General features: G+C 37.8%; 1 protein-coding gene across 3 annotated transcripts; it reads left to right on the top strand.

Moving 5' to 3' along the window:
- LOC137070629 (uncharacterized) lies at positions 1 to 27,903 on the top strand. 3 transcript variants are annotated; one of them, XM_067437938.1, is made up of 19 exons: positions 1 to 132; positions 248 to 300; positions 388 to 477; positions 896 to 1,017; positions 4,330 to 4,473; positions 4,558 to 4,626; positions 5,552 to 5,740; positions 8,008 to 8,104; positions 8,491 to 8,708; positions 8,826 to 8,979; positions 9,132 to 9,340; positions 9,454 to 9,571; positions 16,912 to 17,120; positions 17,229 to 17,343; positions 17,452 to 17,627; positions 17,788 to 17,885; positions 20,020 to 20,162; positions 21,823 to 21,868; positions 27,636 to 27,770. In XM_067437938.1, exons 1-18 carry the CDS (start codon positions 104 to 106, stop codon positions 21,855 to 21,857), a joined length of 2,268 nt encoding a protein of 755 aa, XP_067294039.1. In that variant the 5' UTR covers positions 1 to 103; the 3' UTR covers positions 21,858 to 21,868; positions 27,636 to 27,770. The 3 variants fall into 3 exon arrangements, with proteins under 3 accessions (XP_067294039.1, XP_067294038.1, XP_067294040.1); XM_067437937.1 differs by having other exon boundaries at positions 893 to 1,017; XM_067437939.1 differs by having other exon boundaries at positions 2 to 132; positions 893 to 1,017; positions 17,452 to 17,621; positions 27,636 to 27,903.
- The last annotated feature ends 89 nt before the right edge of the window (positions 27,904 to 27,992 follow it).

Below are 27,992 nucleotides of genomic sequence, written 5' to 3'. Positions count from 1 at the left end.
ATTGAAAAAAAAAAAAAAGTTGAGTTAATCGGTATAAAATTGTTTTTGAAGAATCCGTTTTTCTTTAATTAAAATCTCTATACATTTGGTATAAATTATCGTTATGGTCATGTGTTACTTTTCTTTGACATGGTGAGTTTTGAAGTTAACAGTTTTTTTTCCCTAATCATGAAAATCTCACCTAAAAGCGACAGCTAAGACGTTGTTGTGATTATCGTTCTTTCTTTTTTCTTTTTTTTTCTTTCAGGTTTCTTTTTTTGGGATTATGTCCCATTTCTGTTGCTGATTCCATACCTATTGGTAAGAAAATAATTAATAAAAGTTCAAATAATTTATTTAATGCTAATGCATTGGACTATGGACAACAATGTGTTATATATTTCGCAGGTATGTTCAGGGCAGAGTGCCATGATCGTCATTTCTGGTTGTCTGTCAATTCAAACTTCCTTGGCTACAAATTTAGGTTTGACGTTCAAGGTGTGTGTGTGTTTTGTTTTGTTTTGTTTTGTTTTTAGCATCTTGTTTAATTTAACTGGATGTTTTTGTTTCTTGTCAAAATTTAAGATTCCTGAATACATCACAGAATTGTTCCTGGTTTGAAGCATATTGTGCGGGTGAATTAAGGTAATCCGGGACAGTTTTGCCATTTTGATTGATGCAATTTAGTATGTCACCACAACACTGTTGATCTATAAATTACACCTCAAATCCCACTACAAACCAACTAATATATCATTGGTTTACTTGCTCTTAAGGTTGAGTAGACTTGCTCATGATGGAGCAAAAATGTACACCTAACTATTCCACATTGGTCACATTGCTCACTGTCCCAGACTACCCTAATTCATCCTGTATCTGGTCATTGAAATTATGTAATTGTCTTTGCCCACAGCAGACTCTGAGGTCCATGAGATTTCTGGTCAGTGGGCAGCAGAGTGTGGCTATACTGTGGCTCTTGACTCCTGGGGTGAATTACTCTTGCGTGTTTCCTACCTGGCCTGTTTGGTGGAGAACCTGGTAAGATATAATTAAAAGGTAGTTACCCAAATTAAAATTGTGACGATTTACTCGACCTCATCGTTTTAAACTTGTTTAATTTTCTTCTGCTGAACACAAAAGATATTTGGAAGAATATGGGTAAACCAAACTGTTGACATTGACTACGTTTACATGGACAACGATACTCCGATATTAATCTGATTAAGACAATACTCTGATTAAGAGGCTACCATGTAAACAGCGATTTCTAATATTCTAATCCGATTAAAGTCATAATCGTACTAAACGCAAATCGGATTAAGATGTGGAGTATGCCTATTTTAGTCACATTATCGGAGAGCATTAAAGACATGTATACACCTTAATCTAACTATTAACGTTGTGTTGGAGATATCACTGCATTTTGTGACAGGACACAACGTTACGCACAACAGGGAAGTGCAGAGGGAGGGGAGGGCTTTGGGGGTTCGAGCCTCTGCCCTTTTTGAAAATTAACCAAAAGTGCCCCTCTCAACAATCATCAATAATATTATGCCTAATAAAATAGAATTTGAATTATAATTAATGTAACAACGTGTACAAAAAAACAATACCCTTAGGTTGGAAAAGTCCCATTTATCTTTTACGTATCTGTCAGTCTGAAATGTCATTGCCCAACCTAACGCTTTGCTATGGGTGGCATGTATTTTGCTTGACTATTCATTCTGAACACTGCGACCTCCTATATATTTTTTTCTTTTTGTATGCTGCTTGTAATAATAAAATACAATAAGTTTGTAACTGTAATTGCGAACCTGATGGGTCATTTAGTAAACGCCTGTGGCTCGACGGCAGAAAAACAAAACCTTTTTCATCATTAATCAAATCTATTATTCTAAATGTAGGCTGTCAAGAAGAAGGAAATAGGGGCAGTGTCTCTTTAAAAAAAAAACAGAAAAAAACAATAAATATTACAAAAATAAAATTACTTAAATGTATATAAAAATTAGTGTTTTTTTTTTTTAATACTTTTTAATGTAAAGTAACACTGTTCAACAGCGACACCCGCAGGTAAATTTACAGCGAGTTTCCTGAGCCCATTAATTTTAAAGCTACGCTGTGTAACTTTTTTTAGTTTATTCTTAGCTAAAAGCACTTAGTTCTTTCAAAAATATATGTGCTTATTAATGTATATTTACTTATTTCAAGTAATGAAGTATTCTTGTAAGTTTATAATATGCCATTGAAAATACATACGGGTGAGGAGTGCGAATGTCGCCATGTTGCCCCTCCATCTTGAAAGTACATTAGCCAAAGAGGGACATACCCATAAATTCCAGCTTGGCCTTTCGCGTTTTAACACTCGATGGCACCGTGTCGAATGTAAAGAGGGGGATTAACATGTTAATCTTGGACTAAATCGGCCACCGTAGGAGTTAAAACGAAATCAGAATTGAGAGGAACAGAAACTATTATTCACTGGATGGTCATATACCTTTTCACCACTAGATGGGGGAAAATATCACACAATGTAGCATTAACAGACCTGCCAAAGGCTATGATTGGATGTTGGAGAACATAGCGTGGCATGGGGACGTAATGACGTTCCATTAATCGATCTATGTTCTATAACATGTAAAATGGAAACATGAACAGAGTATTCTAAAAGCCACTCATGTAAACACCTCAATCAGAATATTGTCTTATTTAGAATAAGGTCAATAATTTGATTACTGCTGTCCATGTAAACATAGTCATTGACTTATTCTATAGAGTACTGTAGAAGTCAGTTAGCCTGACATGGTCATACTCCATTCTAGTCAGAATATGAGTCTGAAACTGCTCTATTGGGCTGTGATTATGGGGCGTGTTTCAACCGAACCAGGAAAGACCTCAATTGGATAGACCTACAACCAATCAGAGCAATGAAGCGACAACCCCCCCCCCCCCCCCCAAGGGCAAGGTGAATGCATATACAAAAGAAACTCTCCGTTTAGGATTTGAACCAATATAATCCAAGCCCCTTTGATGGCGTGGATGATTACGTTGCTGTTGATCATCTGTCTGTCGTCTAAAGCCCGCCCTGATGATTTCATTGGTCCGAACAGTTTCTGTTCGGGGATAATTACTCCTCTACGGAGCAAGGCCAGACCGAACTGCCCGACCTAAAAAAGTTGTGGGCGGGGCTAAGTTCAGCTGGCATCCAGGCTAGAAGTCAGTGGGGTCTATCAACTGTTTGGTTACAAACATTCTTCAAATCTATTGTTTGTTCAGCAAAACAAAACAATACAGGTTTGGAACAACTTTAGTGAGAAAATTACAATTTTAATGTTTGGGTGAACCATCTTTTTAAATGTCATAAGGCTTTTCCATACAACAATAGTTAAGTCACTACATCTGTCAATTTCCAAAATAATAATTAAAAAAGTTGGTTATTAAGACTTGAGCTATACTGGAAGTCATCTTAATCCATATGATGTATTTATGATGGATACAGCAGAAGGTATATATTCTAAACTTCAGCCCGTTCCTCACACAAAGCTATCTGGTATGGCCAACTACAGTTATGGCTCTAGCAGTGAAAAGGTATATGACCATCCAGTGAATAATAGTTTCTGTTCCTCTCAATTCGGATATTGTTTTAACTCCTACGGTGTCCGATTCAGTCCAAGATTAACATGGCAATCCCCCTCTTTGGCTAATTTACTTTCAAGATGGAGGGGCAACATGGTGACCAGCATTCGAACCCCTCACCCGTATGTATTTTCAATGGCATATTATAAACTTACGTGAATACTTTATCACTTGAAAGAAGTAAATATACATTAATGAGCACATATATTTTTGGAAGAACTAAGTGTTTTTTAGCTAAGAATAAACAAAAAAAGTTACACAGTGTAGCTTTAACTGTAAATTGGTTACCATTGCATTCAATTGATTGAAATATAAATTTTGCTAGAAAAAAGATAAAGTCCCTGCTTACAATAAATTTTGTCCAGTTGCACTGAACTTTGATTCATAATTTTCCTTTTGGTTAACCCACCTATAATACCATTGTAGTTATCAGTACATATTAGGGTTAAAAAACAATTTTGGTAAATTGGTATTTTAACACATCACTTGATGAAATTTGTTTGTAAGTTGGAAAACCTTGGGCACCAATATGCCATTACATAATAGGTGAAGCATTTTCAGTATTATACTGAAATACTACTTTTGTGTGTGTGTGGTTAAATTTAACAGGATTTTTTTTTTTTTTTTTTTTTGTGATTTAAAAATTTAATTGTATGGTCATTTTGTTTTATAAGCTTGAGAGCACAACACTTAGCAATGTTAGTTTTGTGGTTTCAGAGGGATACAGAATTTCGATTGCTGGTGTGGTTTATAAATCAGGACTCAAATGGGGAGGAGAAATCCTACCCTTTACTGCTTACCTGCCCTCTTCAGGTCCCATGGGGGCCTCGGGAGCTTGTCTGTGAGCAGAACTACATGGAGGTGGAATGACTCTTATAGTTTGTATTTATAAATTGTAAATTTCCAAATATTAAACTGTCCCATAATACTTTTCCTATTTGTTAGGTTTCTGTGCTGAAACAGCTGCCTCCTAATAATCACATGGGCACAGCCTGGGTTACCCCAGCCCCTGTGGTAAGAGACTGTCACGACTAGCAACACATGTGAACTGAGTTTGCTACCATAGAGACAGAGCGTATTTAGGCCATGCCCACACAAGGGGGGGACAGTCCAACGCTCTCCATTGACTTTGTATTGCATGAAGTGGTTGCGCCGTCTTTTTTTACTTATAACAAACAACAGCGCAATGTCTAAAAGCTGATATGTGACAAGGTGTATAGCACACAAGCTAAAAAACACATGACTAAGTTTTTATAAGCTGTTGATCCCAAAAATGAGCGTTTAAGGACACAAAAGTGGATACAGGCAATAAGACGTGAAGCTTCAGCAGGAAGAATAGGTCAATTTTGGGATCCTGACCCTCAGTATGCCTCATTATGCCTACGTGTGCAGTAAACATTTTGTTAAATATCCAAATGTCAGTTTTATATATTATTTTTTGTCGCTGATTACTTTTCCTGGGCGCAGTTCTCAGTGTAATATAGCATCTCTCACTCTGTCTCAAGTGCCTGTAGCCACTTTTTTTGTCCTTAAACGCTCGTTTTTTGGGTCACCAGCATATAAAAACTTCTGGGTTTTTGTTTCTGGGTTTTTTAGCTTGTTTTCTGTACACCTTGTCACCATATCAGCTTTTAGACATTGTTTTTTTGTTGTTGTAATAAGTCAAATGACAAGGCGGTCGCTTCCCGTAATAGAAAGTCAATGGAGACGGTTGTTTTTGTGTGTGTACACCCCCCCCCCCCCAGTGGGCGTGGCTTTCAGATTATGACTCGTATCACTCTGTCTCTTGATCAGAAAATTGGTAAAAACCGAAGCCAAACTCACTCCATTTATGGAATGATGTAAAACTCTCATCAGACTGTTTGATATGCAGCCATTTTAAGACAACCAAATTGTATATGTTTGGTTGACAGTTTTTGTTTTTTTTGGTTCCTCTTAGGAGCTGGATGAGGGTCTGAGGGAATGGAGGGTGGTGTTTCACATACCAGCACTTCATCAGGAGGGTGGCATGAGAGAGGAAACTGTGCCAGTGAGAATGGCCCACCTGCTAGGCTACCACATTAACACCACAGATAGTCGCATTCTCCTGCGTTGTGCCTACAGATCCAAGCTGGCATACATGCTACAGGTAAAGGATAAAGCCGAGGACTTTTATTATTAAACTTAATTTAAAACATTTTTCTACTTTCCACTTTTTGGATCATGTGACTGCTAGAATACACTACATCAGTGGTTATCAAACCTTTCCTGTGCACATTTTGCATGTCTCATCATCTATCACACCTGATTCAACTCATCAGCTCATTAGTAGATACTGCAATAGAGGGAATGTACGTGACTTATGGGTCCTGCACACTGTGCAATTTTTCAAAATCCTTTGCGAATGTCCCTTGTCAGACTGTACGAACATGATCCCCGATGTAAGCCATGTCACACTGTAAGATCTCAGTTGTCTTACAACTGTCAGACTGCACGATAGTGAAGGCAAGCTAAAAACGGACGTGCACAAGAAAACTCACCCGGAATTTTATATCATCAATGAATGACGCGTTCGGTGACAGTGAGCTGCATTACACGCGGGACTGAAATGCTGGCTATAAAGAAATCTCTAGCTCTAGTTTTGGTCATAGTTTGTCTTGGAAAAACGGAGATATTTGACTGTTCGTAGAAGTCACACTGCAAGATTGTGTGCCAAATCTTCTGACACTGCCAGAATTTCGTCTGAGGTAAAATTTGATCGCAGCGCTCATTAATCGGCTGCCGGTGAACATGTCAAACTAACGACCAAAGACGTCAGATTTTAGCCTAGGATCAGAGGAATCTTTTAGGATTTGCAAAAATTGTCTCAGACGGCCAAATCGTGGCCAAAATCGCACAGTGTGCACCCGGCTTTAGAGCGACTGCGATTACGCCCTACTGAGTGGCAAAAAGACTGAAAAGCAGCTTTGGTTTACAGCGTGAATGCAACAAAAACACACAAAACCAGGCCCGGCGCCGGAGGGGGTGTAGGGGAGGCTTGTCCACGGACCCAATGGACATCGTTGTTCCGGACTAGAGATGGACTTGATAATAGAGTGTTATTTTCTCACTCAAACCACTACCACCTGCTGCTGCTTTTTGAGGGAAAAGCTGCCCATAACTGCTTTTATATGATCTGTAATCCTCTGTAAGAATTTGCATTAGCATATTATTAGTAAAAAGGAGCTAGCAAAAGATCCAGTGTGTATCTGTATTTGCACTCGTCAAATGATTACATTTCCAACATGTTTTTGCTTCGGTGAGTAACTTATGTAGCCAATCACAGACATGTTTGTAGACTTCCACAACACAGCTGGCCAATCACAGGTGTTGAATTTGGAATCACTCACCGCTTGTTTGTCCAGGTGCTAAGTTCAGTTAACACGCGCATCAATCCTCTTTAAGTGCAGACATTGTGAAAATAAGAGATTCATTGTATCATTCATTGTATACCAACGTCACTGTGGAACTTTGTGAGATTGTGTTTATTGAATGAGTGACAGCTTTTAGTGAATTTAAAGTATATTACCAACACTTTCACGCTTTAAAACACTGACCCATCTGCATATGCAGGGTTCGATCGAAAAATGTGATGAATGACAGTTATAAACATTCATGTTGAAATCAGTCTCATAAAAATGTCAGGAAAACACTATTCCTGGCTGCCTGTCATTATCCATGAATCACTGAATCTGTGGTAAGTTGTAAGGATTGTTTGCTCTACTTGCGTTTTCCTCATAGACAGTAAAAGAAAGGGTTTTCCTCTATTAAATCCAGTCAGGCAGCCGCTCTTCTGCCACTCAGCCCTGGCTGAGGCGGCGTGTAACGGCGGAAAAAGTGACGTTGATGCATTCCCTCTATACTTGAATTGGGTGTGTCGGATGAGAGACAAACGTGCAGTGGTGTGGGGTCCCCAGGATAGGTTTGAGAACCACTGCACTGCATGATGTGGTGTACGATGGCCCTGCCATTTTCATTTAGTTAGAGGATATCAAACATATTTATGAGCAGCTATTAGAAGACATCTTGTGTAGTGTATTTCAGCCTTCAGCCGATAGAGGTTATTGAATTAAATTACTGGCATTGCTTTAATACCTGTTGTACTTTAAAGTAAGTTGAAAAATACTCCACCCAAAAATTACAATTGTCATTATTTACTCACCCTTATGTTGTTCCAAATCTTTATTATTTGCTTTATTCTGCGTAGCTGATATTTTGGAATTTGTTTGGTTTCAAAATTGTTCCACAGAGGGAAGCCATACAGGTTATGAATGACTTAAAGATAAGTCGATACTGATGTGTCTTGATATAAAATCTTAAATTAAAAATTTGCTCTGAGCTGTTATATTAAAATATTGTTTGACTGAATGGTTTCAGTTGGGTGAGACTGGTGTGGAAGTGGTCAGTGCCACCATCTTGTACAAGCTTAAATGGACCCTGTTGACTGTGGACATGTCAGTAGCATGCACTATGAGTAAGTTCTTGCGGTCTCCCATTTTAGTCCTACATGATACAGCTCAGCAAATTGCTTAAGGTGTTTTTTTTTGTGTGTGTGCAATATTGTCCTGTTTAACACTGAAGCTGCTTTGAAACAATCGTCATTGTAAAAGCGCTATATAAATAAGTTGGCTGGTATTATATTTCTAAGCTTAAAGGGTTACTTCAGCGATTTTAGCATCACGCTTTGTATCAGTAGAAATCTAGTAGTTCTCACTCTAGAAGGCACCAAATTCAAAAATAACTTCACATTTCTACTAAATTAATGACACGGTTTAAATACAACTTAATACTAAATCACTGAAGTAACCCTTTGATTATTTAATGCAAATGCAAACCCACCTCTTTAATGGCCTTTTGTAGGTCAGGCCCGAATGGATGGTTCAGATGTGTTGTGGTCTCTTCCACGTGACCTTCCCCCTCTGGTCAATCCTCCCTTCATAGAAAAGGGCCTCAAGTTGGGTGTTGGGGGACGTTACCTGTCTGAGTGTGTTGCCCACCAGCGTGGCTACAAGATTTACAACAACAACGGAACTTTGGAGATCCGTATTCCTTTTGGTGCCGAAGGAGGATTTATCAAGGTATCCCAGAGATCATATGCCTTCTAGTTTTTAGTTGAAATGTGTCAATTTTTACTTTACGTATAAACTAAATATAATGTTTCTGTTAATGACTGTCTTTCTCCTTTCCTCGGTCAGAGTCACGTGATTGATGGACATTACTCTCAGTCATATTTAGTAGACGTCTTTCTGTTGCGTGAGTGGGAGGATTCAGTGTGGAATTTGACTCAGCAACGAACATTCAGAAATCTTAACATTTATCACCTGCCTCGACCAGTCATGCTTATTAACAGTGAGAAACACAATTCAAACCACTTAAATTCGTCTCTAGCTGCTACGTTACTTTTCTCACATAGCCAGATTATGTGTCATGGTACCACCTACTTGTTGATGATAAGGCCATGTGTGTGTTTGTCTATATCTCTCTCTCTCTCTATCTCGTAGGGACTGTGCCCTCTCAAGGAGAGTTTTCCATCTCCTTGTGCTGTTTTCCTCATGATGTTTCTCTGGGAAATGTGACCGTAGGAGGTCAGCTGGTTCTCTGGGAGGAAATGGAAAGGACTGGTGTTCGTCTTTCTCAAAACCCTTTCCCAAACAACACATACATGTATCTGTTTCAGATGCCCTTCTATCATCCACTCATCTCACAAAAGGTGATGGACCACATACATTTGTTTGTCTCAAATATTTTTGTTTTTTTTAAATTTAAAGTTATTCCTTTTTATTGCTGTGATTATAAAGCATGCTTGCTCCATCTGTGGTTTAGTATTTGGGAGACCGGTTAAGAAGATATACTTTCTCTGGGGTCTTCTCTTTCATTCTGTCTCCTGATGGAGATATCTACAACTATCCTGCTACTGTTGAGGCAGACCTGCAGGATGTAGGTATGTAATGCCCACCCACTAAAAGTTAGTTTAACACTGATTTTCACTAAGTGCACATAGCCCATCTTGTTGGCCAATGTTATTTACACTTGCTCTGCCAACCATTGTATTAAAGGTGGGGTAATTGCTATCTTGTAACGGTTGTTGATATTTCAAATCACCAAAACAAACACATCCCTATCCCCAAAAAGGGGTTTCCGCCCTATTTTGATAGCTCCACCCCAAATACAGGTCCTTCTAAAAAAAATTGCATATTGTGATAAAGTTCATTATTTTCCATAATGTAATGATAAAAATTAAACTTTCATATATTACAGATTCATTGCACACCAACTGAAATATTTCAGGTCTTTTATTGTTTTAATACTGATGATTTTGCTTCAATGCGGCGTGGCATGGAGGCAATCAGCCTGTGGCACTGCTGAGGTGTTATGGAGGCCCAGGATGCTTTGATAGTGGCCTTGCGCTCATCCAGAGTGTTGGGTCTTGCGTCTCTCAACTTTCTCTTCACAATGGCCCTCATTTATCAATCTTGCGTAGAAACTGGTGTATATGTTGGCGTAAGATTATGCTTACACTCCTCTCACCGCCTGATTTATGAAGCTGTGCGTACCTCTGCAATCCAGGTGTACGCAATACTTGCCCTTAATAAATCCCGCGGCTGAAAACGATCGTCATTAGAATAACACGCCCCTATGTATTCAAGTCTCTGCCTCCTCCACGCCCTCATTTATGCCATGGACAAACAGAAGACGGCAAAGAAGCGAAACTTCTCTGACGTGGAGATCAGGCGCGCTCAATCATCTCACTACTCCACTAGTCAGGGCACTGATTAGGACATAAGAATGGGCTGACTCCCTTATCAGTGCCCTGACTACTGAACTAGTGAGATGATTGAGACGTGCCCATCGAGACCATCACCAGGGAAGTGGAAAGAAACCCGAAATTGTTTTATTTGGGAGTTTAAAGAGTGGGATTAAAGGCACCTACAAAAACAAAATATGGACCCAAATTACGAGTACTCTTAATAGTGTGGAGGTTGAGAAGCGCACTCCAGCAGTTTAAAGCTGTTTGGATGATAAATTACCATCACAATGCATTATTTTACAGCACGTTTTGAAACAATTATCATTTAATTTCGTATCACGGCATGTATTGGGGTGTACAATAGTGATGATGATGTGATGTGGAGAACCATTCATTCACATTAATAATTACATGACAATTTGTAAGATTCTTATTATTATTATGATTTTTATTCTTAATGACGCTTGTTATTTAGAAGAAGAATGTCGTTTTTATTGATTTTATTATTATTTAAAAGAAGAAGGTCATTTTTATTATTTTGTCAGTCTGAATTATTTTAGTCCCAGTCCGTGCGCAGCTGCCGGGCCTAACCCTGAACCGTCAGATAAAGTGCACAGGCTCGCGACTGGAGGAATACATATGCCTACAGATCAAACGCTTTGGTAAAGACACACAAATTAAACATTGACGTTCATGTTGCACAAAAATAAACACTGAATGTTGTTGTTGTGGTTTTTAACAGTGGGTCATATCATATCTTTCCAGTGCGTTTTGTGGTGTTAGGAATTGTTTTTCTGTGCATTTTCGCTCTAACTCAAACGTGCGTACATGGGATATGAGCGTGCTGTACGCCAACGTCCATATTGATAAATCTCAAAGTCACCGTGGGTTTGGGTGTACGCAAGGTGTACGCTGGAAATTTGGTGTACGCACTTTTGATAAATGAGGGCCAATATCCCACAGATTCTCTATGGGGTTCAGGTCAGGAGAGTTGGCAGGCCAATTGAGCACAGTAATACCATGGTCAGTAAACCATTTACCAGTGCAGGGTTTTTCCTGGGTCAGAAATGGTCTTCGGTGGTGGCTGACCAGACATGGTCATCCACACACATGCATGCATGCGCACACACAGCAACAGTAAAAGTACCTACCTGTTTGATCTGTGAGCCCAATACTGACGATAAATATTTAAAAAAATATATATATTAAAAAATGCATTTATCTCATTATGTATGATGTCTTGATGTTTGTTTCTTTAGTTCCTTGTTTTTACACAGTTTGCATGGTTTACCGATTAATTATTTTGGCAACAATTAAAAAGTAGCATTAAAATGTAATTACAAATAGTCTAATTCTCTACCAAATACAATTTAATACAATTATTGTCTATCAACAACTTGCATTGTTCTGGTTTCACCTTATTCCAGTCTAAATTATTATTATTATTATTATTATGGGAATATACTACACATTATCATATAAATAGGCCTTCTCAAAATAAATATATGAAAATACTGTGGATTATTAAAACAAATTCTTACAAACCCCTCTTGTTTAATGGGGTAAGCACACTTGCATTCTCATTTCAGAGGTGTTGTGAATAAATGATTACACACCGATTTGTGAGTTCACTGTTGGACAGATCAGTTCATTTAAATGAATCGGTTCAAATGAGTCATTAGTTCGCGAATCGGACAAAAGCGGACGCGTTATATGTGAAACCGCTGTTAAAACAGACCGTTAAAACAACGCAAAAGATTTGTCAACACAGAAAACACTTCATAAGGATATTTTTCTGTTTATTTGAATGTATGGTTGATGTCAGCTGCGTGTGCAAAACGTCTCAAAAGAGGTGCCTTTTTTTTTTAAGCACAATTCACATCCAGCAGTAATTCAGAGAAAATATTTTGCGAACGCGCCACATGGAACATGGAGTCAATCTTTCGACCTTTTACCATTGTGTCAGTTCGGTTGATTTTGATTGCTGTGCGAGTGAGAAAGAGAGTGTGCACGGCTCTGCTCGTTCTCTGTCAGTTAACGCACGCCCTGGCACGTGCATTAGTAATCTACGTCAATTTATAAATCACAATAAATCATCAAATAAGGCTTTGGCGGGACAAAAATTTGTTTTGGCGGCCGCCAAAAAAATTTAAACGTAGGAAAAACCCTGCCTGTGGTTTTGGCACTATGAGCAGGTGCCAGGTCGTGCTGAAAAACGAAATCTTCATCTCCATAAAGCTTTTCAGCAGATGGAAGCATGAAGTGCTCCCAAATCTCCTGATAGCTAGCTGCATTGACCCTGCCCTTGATAAAACACAGTGGACCAACACCAGCAGCTGACATGGCACCCCAGACCATTACTGACTGCGGGTACTTGACACTGGACTTCAGGCATTTTGGCATTTCCTTCTCCCCAGTCTTCCTCCAGACTCTGGCACCTTGATTTCCAAATGACATGCAAAATTTGCTTTCATCCCAAAAAAGAACGTTGGACCACTGAGCAACAGTCCAGTGCTGCTGCTCTGTAGCCCAAAAGTGGCTTGACCTGGGGAATGCGGCACCTGTAGCCCATTTCCTGCACACGCCTGTGCACGGTGGCTCTGGATGTTTCTACTCCAGACTCAGTCCACTGCTTCCGCAGGTCCTCCAAGGTCTGGAATCGGTCCTTCTCCACAATCTTCCTCAGGGTCCGGTCACCTCGTCTTGTTGTGCAGCGTTTTTAGCCACCCTTTTTCCTTCCCACAGACTTTCCACTGAAGTACCTTGATACAGCACTCTGGGAACAGCCTATTCGTTCAGAAATTGCTTTCTGTGTCTTACCCTCTCGCTTGAGGGTGTCAATGATGGCCTTCTGAACAGTAGTCAGGTCGGCAGTCTTACCCATGATTACGGTTTTGAGTAATGAACCAGGCTGGGAGTTTTTAAAAGCCTCAGGAATCTTTTGCAGGTGTTTAGAGTTAATTAGTTGATTCAGATGATTAGGTTAATAGCTCGTTTAGAGAAACTTTTGTAGATCTAACTTCTGATATGCAAATTTTTTGAGATAGGAATTTTGGGTTTTCATGAGCTGTATGCCAAAATCATCAGTATTTAAACAATAAAAGACCTGAAATATTTCAGTTGGTGTGCAATGAATCTAAAATATATGAGAGTTTCATTTTAATCATTACATTATGGAAAATAATGAACTTTATCACAATATGCTAATTTTTTGAGAAGGACCTGTAGTGCTAAGAAACTATTGCTGTTTTCACTTACAAATATAGCTTCTCTAAAAGAGGGGAGGGGAGGGGGGACGGCATCGAAAGTCATTGAGATTAGCTTACAATTACATTCAATGTCCATTATAAAGTTGAGAATGGAAAAAATCTGGACTCAATCCACCTCCTACATGTAGTCTCTGTAGTTATGTAGTCTGCATGACAGGTTTCACCTATTTTATTTTTAATTTTCCCCCTCTCGCTTCATGTGAACCATTCTCTTCCAGTGTGAAATCCCTTAAAAAACAGTGCTTGAATGTAGCCACAAGTTGGAATGTGTTCTTTATAGGCATGTGCCGATATCAATTTTTTATGTTGCGATTAATTGCTGAAGTTTTATCACGATATACGATGATATCACGATATTGAAATAAGTTGCAAAAAAAATGTTGCCATAGCATAACCGCTTTAACGACTATTTTTGTAATAACAAAAATAACTGAATGTTTAAATAATGCACCAAAAATATATACAGCTCTGGAAAAAAAATTTTAAGAGACCACTTAACACTTAAAATCAATGAGAAATCAATGTTAAGTGGTCCCTGATTTTTTTTTCAGAGCTGTAAAAGTACAATTTTCAAACAGATTAAAGTGCAAAAGAATTAGACTATAAAGAAGAACAGATAGGCTTACAAATTACAATAAGGTGGCATTATTTAATGCATTAACTAAGATTGAGCAATAGCTACATTTGGTACAGAAAGTATAATGTTTTTGGTAATGTTAGTTAAGAAATACTGATCATTGTTAGTTTTATCTTAGGTCCATTAAAAAAGTTATTTTGATTTTAATGTTATTAAACAGTAACTAAGAAATTAACATTACTTAGAATAATTAATTCTTTATAAGCATTTTTCATTGTCAGTTTGGTAATAATGAATTAACATGTTAAATAATGAAGTCGTATGTTTCAAAGTTTTACTGAACAATATCAAATAATTAGAACAGTTCTAATCATTAGGGCATGTTGTGGTCCAGATTAAAACATAAAAATGTTTAAGTTTGAAAATAAATAGCATATTAAGTCTTTAAGTATTTGATGCTGTGATGAACAACCTTGAGATTACAAAAAACGAATGGCTGTTTTAAAAACTATGCGGTTTGTTTTGTTTGCGGGGTTTCTGGGGTAACCGATGCATTCTGCAGTTCATCAGCACCCTCTGCTGTCACTAGGGCTGGTCGATTCCGAAATTTTTGGAATCGATTCCTGTTTCCGGAATCGATGGAGTCGATTCCAAGAATCAATTCCGCACTGTTGTTTTCGATTCCTTTTCAATTCTTCTTTTTTAAACAAAATCGATGGTGAACCTAGTTCCGGAGTGACCGCAGGATACAAGGATGTAGAAAGTATCCTTCTCCGAAACTTTATTTATAAAATGATGATACATTTCCATAACTCTGAATTTTAAATGATGGATTCTCCTGAAATGACCCATATAGCCCAGAAGTAAATCCGTTTTAGCCTAATAAATCAAAAGGATAGCACATTATTCATGGATGTGCATTTATTGCATGTTTAAAACTACATGACATGTCTAAAATGCATGTGCACAGTTAAGTTAAATTCAAATAAGTGCTTGCACAGAATGTACGAGTTAAATTAACCACAATATTAACAAAATCAATAATATAAGAGTGCGCAGTTTATTTGTCAATCAGCTGCGCGAGCAAGTTGCGTTCATTACTATAGCAACATTAGACTCGGTCATTAAGCTGTACTCTAGTCTAGGCGCATTTTCTTTCAGTTATCAATGGATTAATGAAAATAAAAGAAAATGGAAAATTAAAATAAGACCCTCACATCTGCATCTGTAAGCAGCGCTCAAAACCTACCGTTGTGGATAACAGAACCATTTCACAATTTTAAATTATGGAGTTTTTGTGTGCAAAATGTAGCAAACTTGTCCACGATGCAGGATCACAGAAGGAAACGATGACAATAAACACTATTAAACTAAGTGAATGAAAGGTATAGTAATAATCAGCGATATGCATTCACATATGGCTTGATTTGAACGTTTCATACCATAAAAATAAGTACCGTATTTTCCGGACTATAAGTCGCACTTTTTTTCATAGTTTGGCTGTATATTTACAGCCAAACTATGAAATATATCAAATTTATATATCAAATTTTATTCATACTGACTGACAAGAATAAACATATAGCCGCGAGAATGCGCTCTATGCTGCTCCTGTAGCCTAATATTTACTTATACACAACAACTTAGAAAGACTGAACACAAACAAAATGCTCCCATAAAGAAAATCTTATTCTGCAAAATACAAACAGCATGTAGTAAAACATGCAGCGGAGAACGATTCTCACAGCGTTCGTCTCGCGCGGCAGAGAGTTCAAGCCTCTGTGGACTCGTTCCTTCAGCTCTGGCCATCTTGCTTACAGTCCGCAAGTAGATTTCTTTTTCTTCTTCATCACAATTAAAGTAACCTCTGCTTTTCGCCAGTCCCTTACAAGTTTCTCACTCACTTCAAACTTTCTTTCTTCTGCTCGGGTTATGCAGTGAAGCGGGCACGAGCGAGTGCACGCGAGCAGGTGGTCGCATGCGCGCGCGGGTGCTCGCGTGCTCGCATGCGCGCGGCTCCAGCTCTGCCCTAATGCGACTTATAGTCCAGTGCGACTTATATATGTTTTTTTCCGCGTCATGACGCATTTTTTGACTGATGCGACTTATACTCCGGAGCGACTTATAGTCCGGAAAATACGGTAGTTAGAATTACGTTCTAGTGACGTCATCACACAATGCACAAAAAAACACCAAAAAACGCTGAATTGTTTTATTTTTAACTCATAATTTGAAACTAACTGCTCAAAAGAACCTTTTGCAAAAAATAAATAGACTTCCAATCATTATTAGTAAGCGAGAGGCAAGTGAATAAAGAGCCTTGGAATCGATTCTTTTTGGAATCGATTCCCAGCCCTAGCTGTCACTGAGCGGCACTTCAGCAGCGCGTCTCCTTCACTCGTTCATGTGCTTCTCATTTACACCTGAGCTGCGTCCCTTTGACGCAGAATACAGCGGTGTTGAGCATTTATACGGTTGATGGGCAAAGTATTCTTGAGTGCATTATAAAATAATTATTAATTATTAATAAATTATTATTTAAGATATTTTAAAGTGCCCACAATAACAATATCGTGCATATTCATGTGATATATTGTGATAAATCGCATTATCGAAAATCGGCACATGTCTAGTCCTTTATGAATAGAGCAATTACAGAATGGATTTGTTTTGTGTCTATCTCCCAGTCCTGCCAAAGCTGGAAGGGGAATGTACAGTGCAAGGTGTGCGTACATTGGTTTACTATGGTAATATAGACTCCTCTGAGTGGAGTTTGTATGTAGGAGGAATGAGGCTGGACTGGGAGCTGGTGGAGCTGGGGGGATTTTCTCTAGACCCGCACGAGCTCTACCTCAGCTTGGAGGTGCCACTTTATGCCCCTGGCATGGCCTATGAGGTACATGAAAGGCCTGAGACCAGCCATTTATTCATGTATGATTATTGGTATCAACTTTAATCATTTAAAAACTAAAAGGTCAATAAAGTGCTTTCGTCTTTTTCTTAGGGCTTGGGACTGCAAGGTCTGTTAGTGAGTGTGCTGGTGAGTTTAGTTCATCTGGAAACCGCTGAAGAACAGACTCATGTGCAGCGCTGTGTGTTCCCTGTGAGAGAGTTATTGGGTAACTTATACAAACTACTCTTGATGGGCATCTATTCAAAGATCTATTGATCTATTCAAATTGTAACTTTATCCGGAAGATCAAAAGGCATGTTCCGTCTTTGTGCAGTGTGTCTGCCTGATGGAAGAATAGTGGTGATGGTTGACACAGCTGGAGCTTCTCCCCCAGTGAACCCAAATCACACAGCCCTCTTGGATCCTGCCTGTAGACCTCTTGAGACTGACCACTCTAGAGCCATATTCAGCTTCTCCATAGACTCCTGTGGCACTGTTGCATCAGTAGGAGTTTGTCAGCCCCTAAGTTTCTAGTTTAAGCAATGCATATTGACTGTATTTTAGCCTTTTTTTTTTAAATGTAGAAAATGTATAAAACAGTTTTAAATATACTTCATAAAAAATCAGGTTGCTTTCCGAACTTTTAATCCTAAACATGTTTTAAATGCAGCATGATGGTGATCAGGTGATTTACAGGAATGAAGTGAGAAACACACCCCCTTTTCCTCCACACCTGAGACCTCTCAGTCAACCTCATCTGCATTACAGGTATAAAACCCCTTTCTAATCAATCATGAGCTCATATTGCATGATTTGACAGATTAGGATAGGGTAGCGCTACCACCAACCAGAGCAACGAAGGTGAAACAGAGCTCGCTGATAGATTAAACAGGGAGGACTTAACTCCAAGTCTTCCAGAGTCGCGGTCAAAGCTGATTCGAAAGACCGCCGCCGTTCGCCAGTTTCTGTGTTTACTAGAAGCACGCAAACGCAATTCGCCCGTCGTCATTATGGCCCCGCCCGCCGACTCTATACATGCTGTGATTGGCCCGGCAAGAGTTAGGGGAATACAGCTCAGAAGGGTATTGAGAGTTGCTAGACGACACTCACGGGCAGATTAAATTTGTTGCCACTAGGGTGCGTCTAGATTTCTAAAAAAAATAAACCACGGCTATCAATCAGATTCAACTAATGCATACAGGTCCTTCTCAGAAAATTAGCATATTGTGATAAAGTTCATTATTTTCCATAATGTAATGATAAAAATGAAACTTTCATTAGTTTTAGATTCATTGCACACCAACTGAAATATTTCAGGTCTTTTATTGTTTTAATACTGATGACTTTGGCATACAGCTCATGAAAACCCAAAATTCCTATCTCAAAAAAATTAACATATCATGAAAAGGTTCTCTAAACGAGCTATTAACCTAATCATCTGAATCAACTAATTAACTCTAAACACCTGCAAAAGTTTCCTGAGGCTTTTAAAAACTCCCAGCCTGGTTCATTACTCAAAACTGTAATCATGGGTAAGACTGCCGACCTGACTGCTGTCCAGAAGGCCATCATTGACACCCTCAAGCGAGAGGGTAAGACACAGAAAGAAATTTCTGAACGAATAGGCTGTTTCCCAGAGTGCTGTATCAAGGCACCTCAGTGGGAAGTCTGTGGGAAGGAAAAAGTGTGGCAAAAAACGCTGCACAACGAAAAGAGGTGACCGGACCCTGAGGAAGATTGTGGAGAAGGACCAATTCCAGACCTTGGAGGACTTGCGGAAGCAGTGGACTGAGTCTGGAGTAGAAACATCCAGAGCCACCGTGCACAGGAGTGTGCAGGAAATGAGCTACAGGTGCTGCATTCCCCAGGTCAAGCCACTTTTGGGCTACAGAGAAGCAGCATGGACTGCTGCTCAGTGGTCCAACGTTCTTTTTTCGGATGAAAGCAAATTTTGCATGTCATTCGGAAATTAGGTGCCAGAGTCTGGAGGAAGACTGGGGAGAAGGAAATGCCAAAATGCCTGAAGTCCAGTGTCAAGTACCCACAGTCAGTGATGGTCTGGGGTGCCATGTCAGCTGCTGGTGTTGGTCCACTGTGTTTTATCAAGGGCAGGGTCAATGCAGCTAGCTATCAGGAGATTTTGGAGCACTTCATGCTTCCATCTGCTGAAAAGCTTTATGGAGATGATTTTGTTTTTCAGCACGACCTGGCACCTGCTCACAGTGCCAAAACCACTGGTAAATGGTTTACTAACCATGGTATTACTGTGCTGAATTGGCCTGCCAACTCTCCTGACCTGAACCCCATGAGAATCTGTGGGATATTGTGAAGAGAAAGTTGAGAGATGCAAGACCCAACACTCTGGATGAGAGTAAGGCCGCTATCGCAGCATCCTGGGCCTCCATAACACCTCAGCAGTGCCACAGGCTGAATGCCCCCATGCCACGCCGCATTGAAGCAGTCATTTCTGCAAAAGGATTCCCGACCAAGTATTTAGTGCATAACTGAACATAATTATTTGAAGGTTGACTTTTTTTTGTATTAAAAACACTTTTCTTTTATTGGTCGGATGAAATATGCAAATTTTTTTAGAAGGACCTGTATATGATGCGTTTGCTCTCTCCCTGACTCGTGCACACGCACCCTTCCGGGAGAAGAGCCCGTACGGCCCATACAAGGACATTCCGCCCGGTTGACGTCAAGCGGACTTGTACTTGAAAAAAACTCTCTGAAACTTGTGAGAAACCGGAAGGAGTATTTTTGATACAGAAATACTCCATCAAACGTCCAACTTATTTTTTTTAAACTTTGTCCATGTTTAGGATGGGAATCTAAGTCTTTAACAATGTTAAAAGCTATGCATGAAACTGCAAATTCCTTATTGTATTTCTCTTGGGTTCAGGGTTCCACTTGGCTGTGTCCATCCAGAGAATGGAAATCGCACTCTTGCCATCTACCTGCCATCCCATCCTCCCACACCTCTACCTATGAAACACGCACTCAAAACAGCCTCACTCTCACACACAAGGCAACTTGAGGACCGAGGTAGGGGAAGTAAAAGATCAGTCATTTACAACATCTTAACAGGTAAACAACCTACTGAGATACTTGGGACTCTCTTGGCAGACATTTTGGCATCCTTGAAAAACAAACCCACACCATACTCATTTATAGTAAATGACACTATAGACTAATTTGTATTTTATAGTTTAATATATAATTTATAGCTACTTTTTACTCATTAATACACATTAATGTAATTGTTTACAATTGTGAGGTTAAAGGGTGTTTTGAGTCGGCACATTCATCAACAAACGATCATTCATACAATGGTATTGGCGGCATGTGAAAGTTTCATTAAAGGATTACTTCAGCGATTTAGCATTACGCTTTATATCAGTAGAAATCTGGTAGTATCTTCAAATGATTCACTTGGTTGGCCCAAATTCCGTGAGTTGTTGTCTTTCATCCACATGAGCCAAAAATACATTTTCTGTCTTAACGCAGTCTAGAAGGCAAAAAATTCAAAAATAATTTCACATTTCTACTACATAAATTACCCAGTTTAAATGCATTGATCTTCCGAGTCCTGAAGTACCCCTTTAATCACGCATGAGTCGAAGATGATTTCTGTGCTTGGTTCTACATTAGATAAATGAGGCCCATTGCCTTTTCCCCTCGCATTTGAAATCTGATTATTCTGTTTTTGATATTTTGGTATTCTATTTTGCTAAATACCTGTTATTTATTTATTTTGTTTAAAATTTCTGTGTTGTGGGACTTTTATTCTGCCCTCACAATGGGGAAAAACGCATAATATGCATATTATGGTCTCAGTCTAGGATGCATGTTAGTATTTCTAGGATGGAATTGCAGGGATTTGTTGTAGAAACTAAATCACTGTATAACTTGTGATTTAAATTAAAGACAACATTTTAATAACTAATTTTAGTAAACAATCACGGAAGAGATCCACAAATGCAGAGGAAGCCATGAACAAATGCACAGGAAGCGATTCACAAGTAAATGCAAGGCAGAGTTGTTTGACATAAAAATAAAAAATAAATCCACACATTTATTTTTATTTTTGTTATTCACAAATGTCATTGTATTTATTTGTGAATCTAATTAATTTTTGAATCTCTTTACATTTATTAATGGATAACAATCTATTTGTTTGGAATAATGCAACAAAACTACCCCTGTAGAGTAGAGACCCCTATCGTGTGTAAAATGCTTTGGGTGTACAGTAGTACATATAAAGCATCAATATAAATGACTAATTCATTCAAATAATTAACATTTGTAGAGGTTCGGCTAGCAAAATTTTGGGAACCCTGGGGCCATTTGAATAAACATAGCCACTAGGTTAAAAACAAGTCTGACCAGCTAGCAATTAGTTACTCTTTTTTTTATTATTATTATTATTAGGCCTACTATTAGATCTACCTTTTTATGTAGAGTAACTGATATGGTTTTACAAGCTGTTAAAAAAATATAACCCCATCTTGAAGAGGGGAAAAAAAAACATGGCTAACTTGTAAAACTAATCTTGGCAGTTTATGCAACCGGCCACTTCTGAATATTATAATGCATATTAATTTCGCTCTAATAATGCTGTTGTCTAAAGGGCTAACAGGCATTTAAGATTAATATTACTTTGCATGCACAGACTTAACAACTTTAATTCAATATACTTTTACAGATAAAAAAAGGCACTCAATGTCAGTTGGAGGATGACGCCCATAAAGGTAATGTTTATTTTATCATGTGCATTTAGGTAAATCTGCTCCTTTTAAAAAAAATAAAAAATAAAACAACACACACGAGTAGTTAACATTGTATCGAGCTATAACAAGGGCATTTCTACACTCACTGGCCACTTTATTAAGTGTATACTGTTGAACTGCTCGTTGACGTAAATATTTAATTGGCCAATCATATGGCAGCAACTCCGATATGGTCAAGACAATCTGCTAAAGTTCAAACTGAGTGTCAGAATGGGGCAAAAAGTTGATATTAAGTTACTTTTAAACATGGCATGGTTGTTGGTATTTCAGAAACTGGTAATCAACTGGGATTTTTCACACAATTTATTTCTAAGGTTTACAGAGAATGGTTACATTTTATGTGGGTAAACATGTATTGTTGATACTAGAGGTCAGAGGAGAATGACCATTCGAGCTGATAGAAAGGCAACGGTAACTCTAACTGTTCATTACGCCCGAGGTCTGCAGAAGACTATCTATGAACATACAATACATCAAACCTTGTAGCAGATGGGCTACAGCAGAAGACAACTCGTGTTGCCACTTCTGTCAGTTAAGAACAGGGACCCTCAGGCTATAATTCACATGGTCTCACCAAAATTGGACCGTATGGGAAAACATTGCATGACTCTGAGTCTCAATTTCTGCTCTAATATTCTGATGGCAGGGTCAGAATTTGGCATAAACGACATGAAAACATGGCTCCATCCTGCACTTTATTAGTGGTTCATGCCAGTGCGGGATATTTTGTTGGCACAGTTTGGGCCACTTGGTACCAAATGAGCATTGTTTAAATGCAGAAGCCTACCTGAGTATTTTTGCTGACCATGTCCATCCTTTTATGACCCCAGCATACCCTTCTGATACCTTTCTGAATTCAAAATGTTAAGTTTTTATATTTTATAGCATATTATACAGTTTAAAAACATCACGACGCGACCAAGAGTGCTGTTTTCCTGAATACCATCATGACTGAAAATGTGACACTGATTTCATATGACAGTTCCATAAACAATTAACACTTTTAAGTCACAATTAAAGGTCCCATGGCATGAAACTTTTATTTTGAGGTTTTTCAACATTAATATGAGTTCCCCTAGCCTGAATATTGTCCCCAAGTCGTTAGAACTTTTGATCAGTATAAAACGAGTTCAGGCTGTCTTTCTCTGCCTTTGAGAAAATGAGCTCAGATGAGCTGATCTTGAATTCTCCTGTTAGGACGTCATATTAGGAAAGGTTACCGCCTCCTTCCTCTGCTTTGCCCGCCTGGTTTGCGTCTCAAATCAAATTGTGGGCTGATCCCACAAGTTACTATAGTTATTAACTTTCTGACATGAGTGACAGTCACTCCGACTAGAAATAAACGAATATCTTGAAGTAGATGTTGTAACTCCAATCGTTAGCTGAAGTGAGACATGTTTTGCTGAGAGATCTGATGAACTCACAAGCCTCTGATACTGAGCATGCGCGTGTAACCTAACCTAGCGGTTCTCGGATCCTCGGATCAGCAGTACAGAATCGAAAACCGCTTGTCGGACACGTTCGATACTGAGAGCCGATGAGCTGCGCATGCATGTTATTTGTTCAGAGGAACGAAATACAGGTTTTAAGTGTATAAAACTAATCACGTTTGGAAACATCATAAAGCTGTCTTATCACTGTATTATTTTAAAGTTTGGAAACAATGGATTGTAAAACAGTCAAATTAAACATTTATTTGTTTTATCAATAATGCATGATATTTTCAGGAACAGCTTTTTTCTTATTTAATTTCTAAGTCGATACACATTTAAAAATGTAATCAAAACAGTAGGTTTGATATAGACTACATATTCAGCTTGCAGCAGTTCGCAGCTCAGCAGACACACACACTGATACAGCGGTTCTCGAGTCAGATTGACCGGGTTGCAACGGTTCTCGGATCACCAGTACAGAATCGAGAACCATTTCTATCAGACATGTTCGATTCTGAGAACCAGTGAGCTGAGATACTGAGCATGAGTGAAAGCGTCGTAACCGAACTGTTTCTCTTTGACTGGATAGCTGATGCTGATAATACGGGAGCACGGTTGAACTGAGGATTTGTGTAAGTATTATGTCAATGTAAGTTTATTTAATTTGTGTAAAACATCAGTGTTTGCATGACAGTGGCTATATTAAGTGCTGTTGCAAAACATAAATGTATCCAAGATGATGTCAATAATAATTATTACTATACTAAGTTTTGATTACAAATACTTTATATGGATGTTTGAATGTATTTTCATCCGCCGGGATGATAGAAATGACGTCATTACGTAAAGACGTAAAAGAACAGGTGATCTGTTTTTTGTTTTTTTTACCGGATCGTTGAAACAAACTGTCCGAAAGAACAGGTTTGCGGAAACGAGCCAAACTTCCCATCGCTGCTCGTGCCTGACTAGACCACACCCCCATCCGCACGTTATCTAATTTTAAATGTAAAGATGTCAGCCAATCACAACAGTGGGTGTTTTCACTGAAGTCTCACAGCAGACACGCCGCTTGAAACCGAGCATTCTAAACAGAGGGCTAATATCAGTATAGAAAAAATGCCTATTATTTCTAAATTATGACTTCTTTTATTTTATTTTTTTATGTAAAAACCATACTATCAATATAAGTACACCCCAGGAAACATTATAAAACAACCCATGCCATGGTACCTTTAAGTCACTAACATTTTAGATGCAATATTGACTGCTTTTGTTCTATTTCAGCAGCAAAAATATTTCTAAGATCAGATCATATTTCCACATCAGAACCATAACTCATCTCAAAACAACAGTGTTACTGAATGATTCTGCGTTTTGAATGAATCTGTTGAATCAAAGATTCAATGACCTGTTGTAAACGACTGCCTCATTTATGAACAAATCAGCTGTTTGAACGAACCAACTCGATGACTCACTCATTAAGATCTGCCGTCACCAACTGGTGGTTTTCATGTTTAAACATTATTTCCAACATTTCTTATTTCCATTAACCCTTGTGCACTGTTCAATTTCTGTGTACACCCTTTATGGAGCGGGTCAAATTGACCCTAATTGGATTCAATACAATTCCTCAAAAATCACACTCTGAAAAACAACGAAGATTTAGGTACAAACTGTCAACTTTTAATATCAACATTTGTCAAATATTCCAAAAATATATATATATATCTGAACATGATTTAATAAAAAATGTTTTTTAACAATTTTTCAAAGCTTTAAAATAAATAGTATGCTGACATACACATAAAAAAAAAAAATTATATATATATATATATATATATATATATATATATATATATATATATATATATATATATATATATATATATATATATATATATAATATATTTTAAACATCATAACTGAACCCTTAAATGTAGCTGTATAATGAAAATCTTTACTTTTCCTAAATTGGCTATTTTGTAAACTCTTTTTATAAAGTCAAGAATTTACATCTGATGATGAGCACACAGAAAGTGCTTTTAGGTTTACTTACACTTTAGAACTGGAGTTGATGGCCTGACATACATGAAATGAATGTTTTTATTTTGTGTCTGTACAGTTGCTCTTGAATAGCTGCCTATGAGGGTCAAATTGACCCGTGAACATCACACACGTAATAGTAATTTTGTTTGCATATGTCAAAAAACACCAGCATGTTGAAACTTTGCATGCATGTTCATGATGATAAATAAGTCACAAAATATCAAGAAAAAAAAACAAAGGTTTAATATTTTATTAGGTAGCTTGAAAAAATAAATGATAGGTAATTTTTTACCGTCTGTGGCTGACAAAAAAATCCTATATAAAAGGTAAACATATCATAAATTTGAAGATTTAAATACATCAAAGCTGATGAGACTGTTGCTTCAGAATAATTTAACTCTGCAGATCACCCCGATTAGATAACCAGAATTGTAAGTCAGAATATAAACTGGGCGATAGATGGTAAGCACAATTACATTAACCCAAAACTAACATAATTAAAATGCCACAGCCCATACGGTTTTCTTCTTTTTAATTATTAGAATATAGACCTTAAGATAATTTATTATGCAATTACTTTTCATTTTAATACTTAAAGTACATTTAAAATCAGGTACTTTTTACTTAAGTAGGGTTGTTTGTCCTTTTGCTATTGTTCTTCAGCGACGATAAATAACCGTTCGTTTCCACACCGTATAAGCCTGGTATGTCTAAACCCCCTCACTGTCTGTTTCAGGTGTCATCTCACAAAATGTGTCCCAACATTAAGATAATCTACTCCTAATATATGTTTGTTTCCTCTTTTCATATTCTTTCACCCTCTAATCTGGTCATAATTGTAGTATGTTCGTTGGTTGGACTGTCATGCTTGTGTATGGGGTTGTTCATGAGAACTGTTTGTTTTTGTGATCACTGTAACCATCTTATCTGGACATAATTGTAATATGTTCGTTAGTAGGTCTGTCGTGCCTGTGCCATCCAGTTGTTCTTGAGCAGTTTGTTTTTTGATCGCTATAACCCTCTAATAGGGTTGCCAACTCTCACGCGTTTTCACACACTCTCAGTCGGCCTAACTAAATCTTTTAATGCTTTAAATTTTAATGCAAAATTCAAACAATAAATGGCGTTTTAGCGCTAATGTGGCATAATGTTAAAGCCAGAGGTGTTGAAAAACGTAGTTGCGACATGCTCTCATCTACTGGCAGCTTGCACGATCACGTGGTTCATGGAGCACTCAATACTTCTAGCACTGTGTCAGTGCATTTGAATGGCTTAAGCCGATGCACAACAGTTTCACTACACAGATGTTTGCAGCAAGTTTTGGTGAACAGTACATCATATTGTGCATTGATTATTAAGTCAACCATAATTACAAGATTTATGAAGCGTGATAGAGATGCAACATTGTTAACATTAATGTTCTTGTATCTTGTATTTAGCCCTCAGGTATTCTTTAGGCTACTAACTGGTCACACTCATACTTATTGATGACAAATGTGACCATACACCATAACTATTTTTCAATTAAATAAATGTTCTATAGTTTAATAATTATCGAATATCTTGGTGATCTTTTGGTAGTAAATACTATTTGTGCAATAATTATTATCAATTAATGACTACTTGTAAATAATACAAATATTATTAGAAAAATATTTTATTACAATTAGTGTAGTAATTAAGGTTAAAATAAAGAATTCCAATTCAGAGGCAAATTAGTCATTTTCTGGTCTCTAATCTAGTTGCTCAAAGTATTTCAGTCTTGCATTTTAATAAATATTTACATATGATGAAACACTACATTTCGTTATGTGAAAATTTTAAAACTTAAACTTCCATCCTAATATTTTTGATGTAATGATGCTTATTATATAAGCAAACACAAGTGAATACTAATGAATGCAAGGCACGGTTAAAATAGTGCTAAGACAAACATTTTTTTCCCCTTATGTACAGTAGGCTATATACTACATATGACTTGATACTGAATCAAGATCGAAATGGATATCGAGCCAACCCTTCCACTTGGTTCTAGCAAGGTGTACCTAATAAAGTGGCCAGTGAGTGTATATTGCCATTGATAATCAAAAACATTTACCTTTAGGCTGTATCCAAGGCAATAGATCACAGAGTAAAGTCCAAGACTGTTTTATCCATTTTTATCCAATTGATTTGTTAACATTGGGGTAAACGTGTGAGTTAACTGAATGTCTAATTGCTTATTTTGTGTGTGTTTTGGATTATTACAGATGTAGCAATAAAAACTTGCTTGCACTGCTTCTATGATGCTGAAGGTGAAGCCTGACAGCACAATGAAAGGGGCTTGTCCGGTCGCCTTATGACAACAACAGATCTGTCCAATAAAAGTTAACTTTTTGATGAACAATTCATGCTTCCGTTCTGACATTTGTTAAAATCTTCTTGATTTTATTCATTTTTCTAAAGATGATAACCAGTTAAAGGGGTTGCTTATTAACCCCAACTTCCCATTTCAATAGGAAAGTTCAAACAGGAAGTTTGTTTTACACTTTTCTTTTTTTTTCTTTTTTTTTTGTCCTCATTTTAAAACGGGTCCTCAAAGAGTGGTGAGAAACTATTAGGGATGG

The sequence above is a fragment of the Pseudorasbora parva genome, chromosome 3 (assembly GCF_024679245.1).
Source record: "Pseudorasbora parva isolate DD20220531a chromosome 3, ASM2467924v1, whole genome shotgun sequence".
Classification (NCBI taxonomy): Eukaryota; Metazoa; Chordata; class Actinopteri; order Cypriniformes; family Gobionidae; genus Pseudorasbora; species Pseudorasbora parva.
Note: the sequence above shows the minus strand (reverse complement) of the source record. Positions and strands in the feature narration are given on the sequence as shown.

Coding starts and splice junctions, on each gene's coding strand:
- LOC137070629 (XM_067437937.1), top strand. CDS start 104: ATGGTCATGTGTTACTTTTCTTTGACATG. Junction 1,018..4,329: donor CCTGTTTGGTGGAGAACCTG/GTAAGATATAAT, acceptor TTGTGGTTTCAG/AGGGATACAGAATTTCGATT. Junction 9,572..16,911: donor GGCAGACCTGCAGGATGTAG/GTATGTAATGCC, acceptor TCTATCTCCCAG/TCCTGCCAAAGCTGGAAGGG.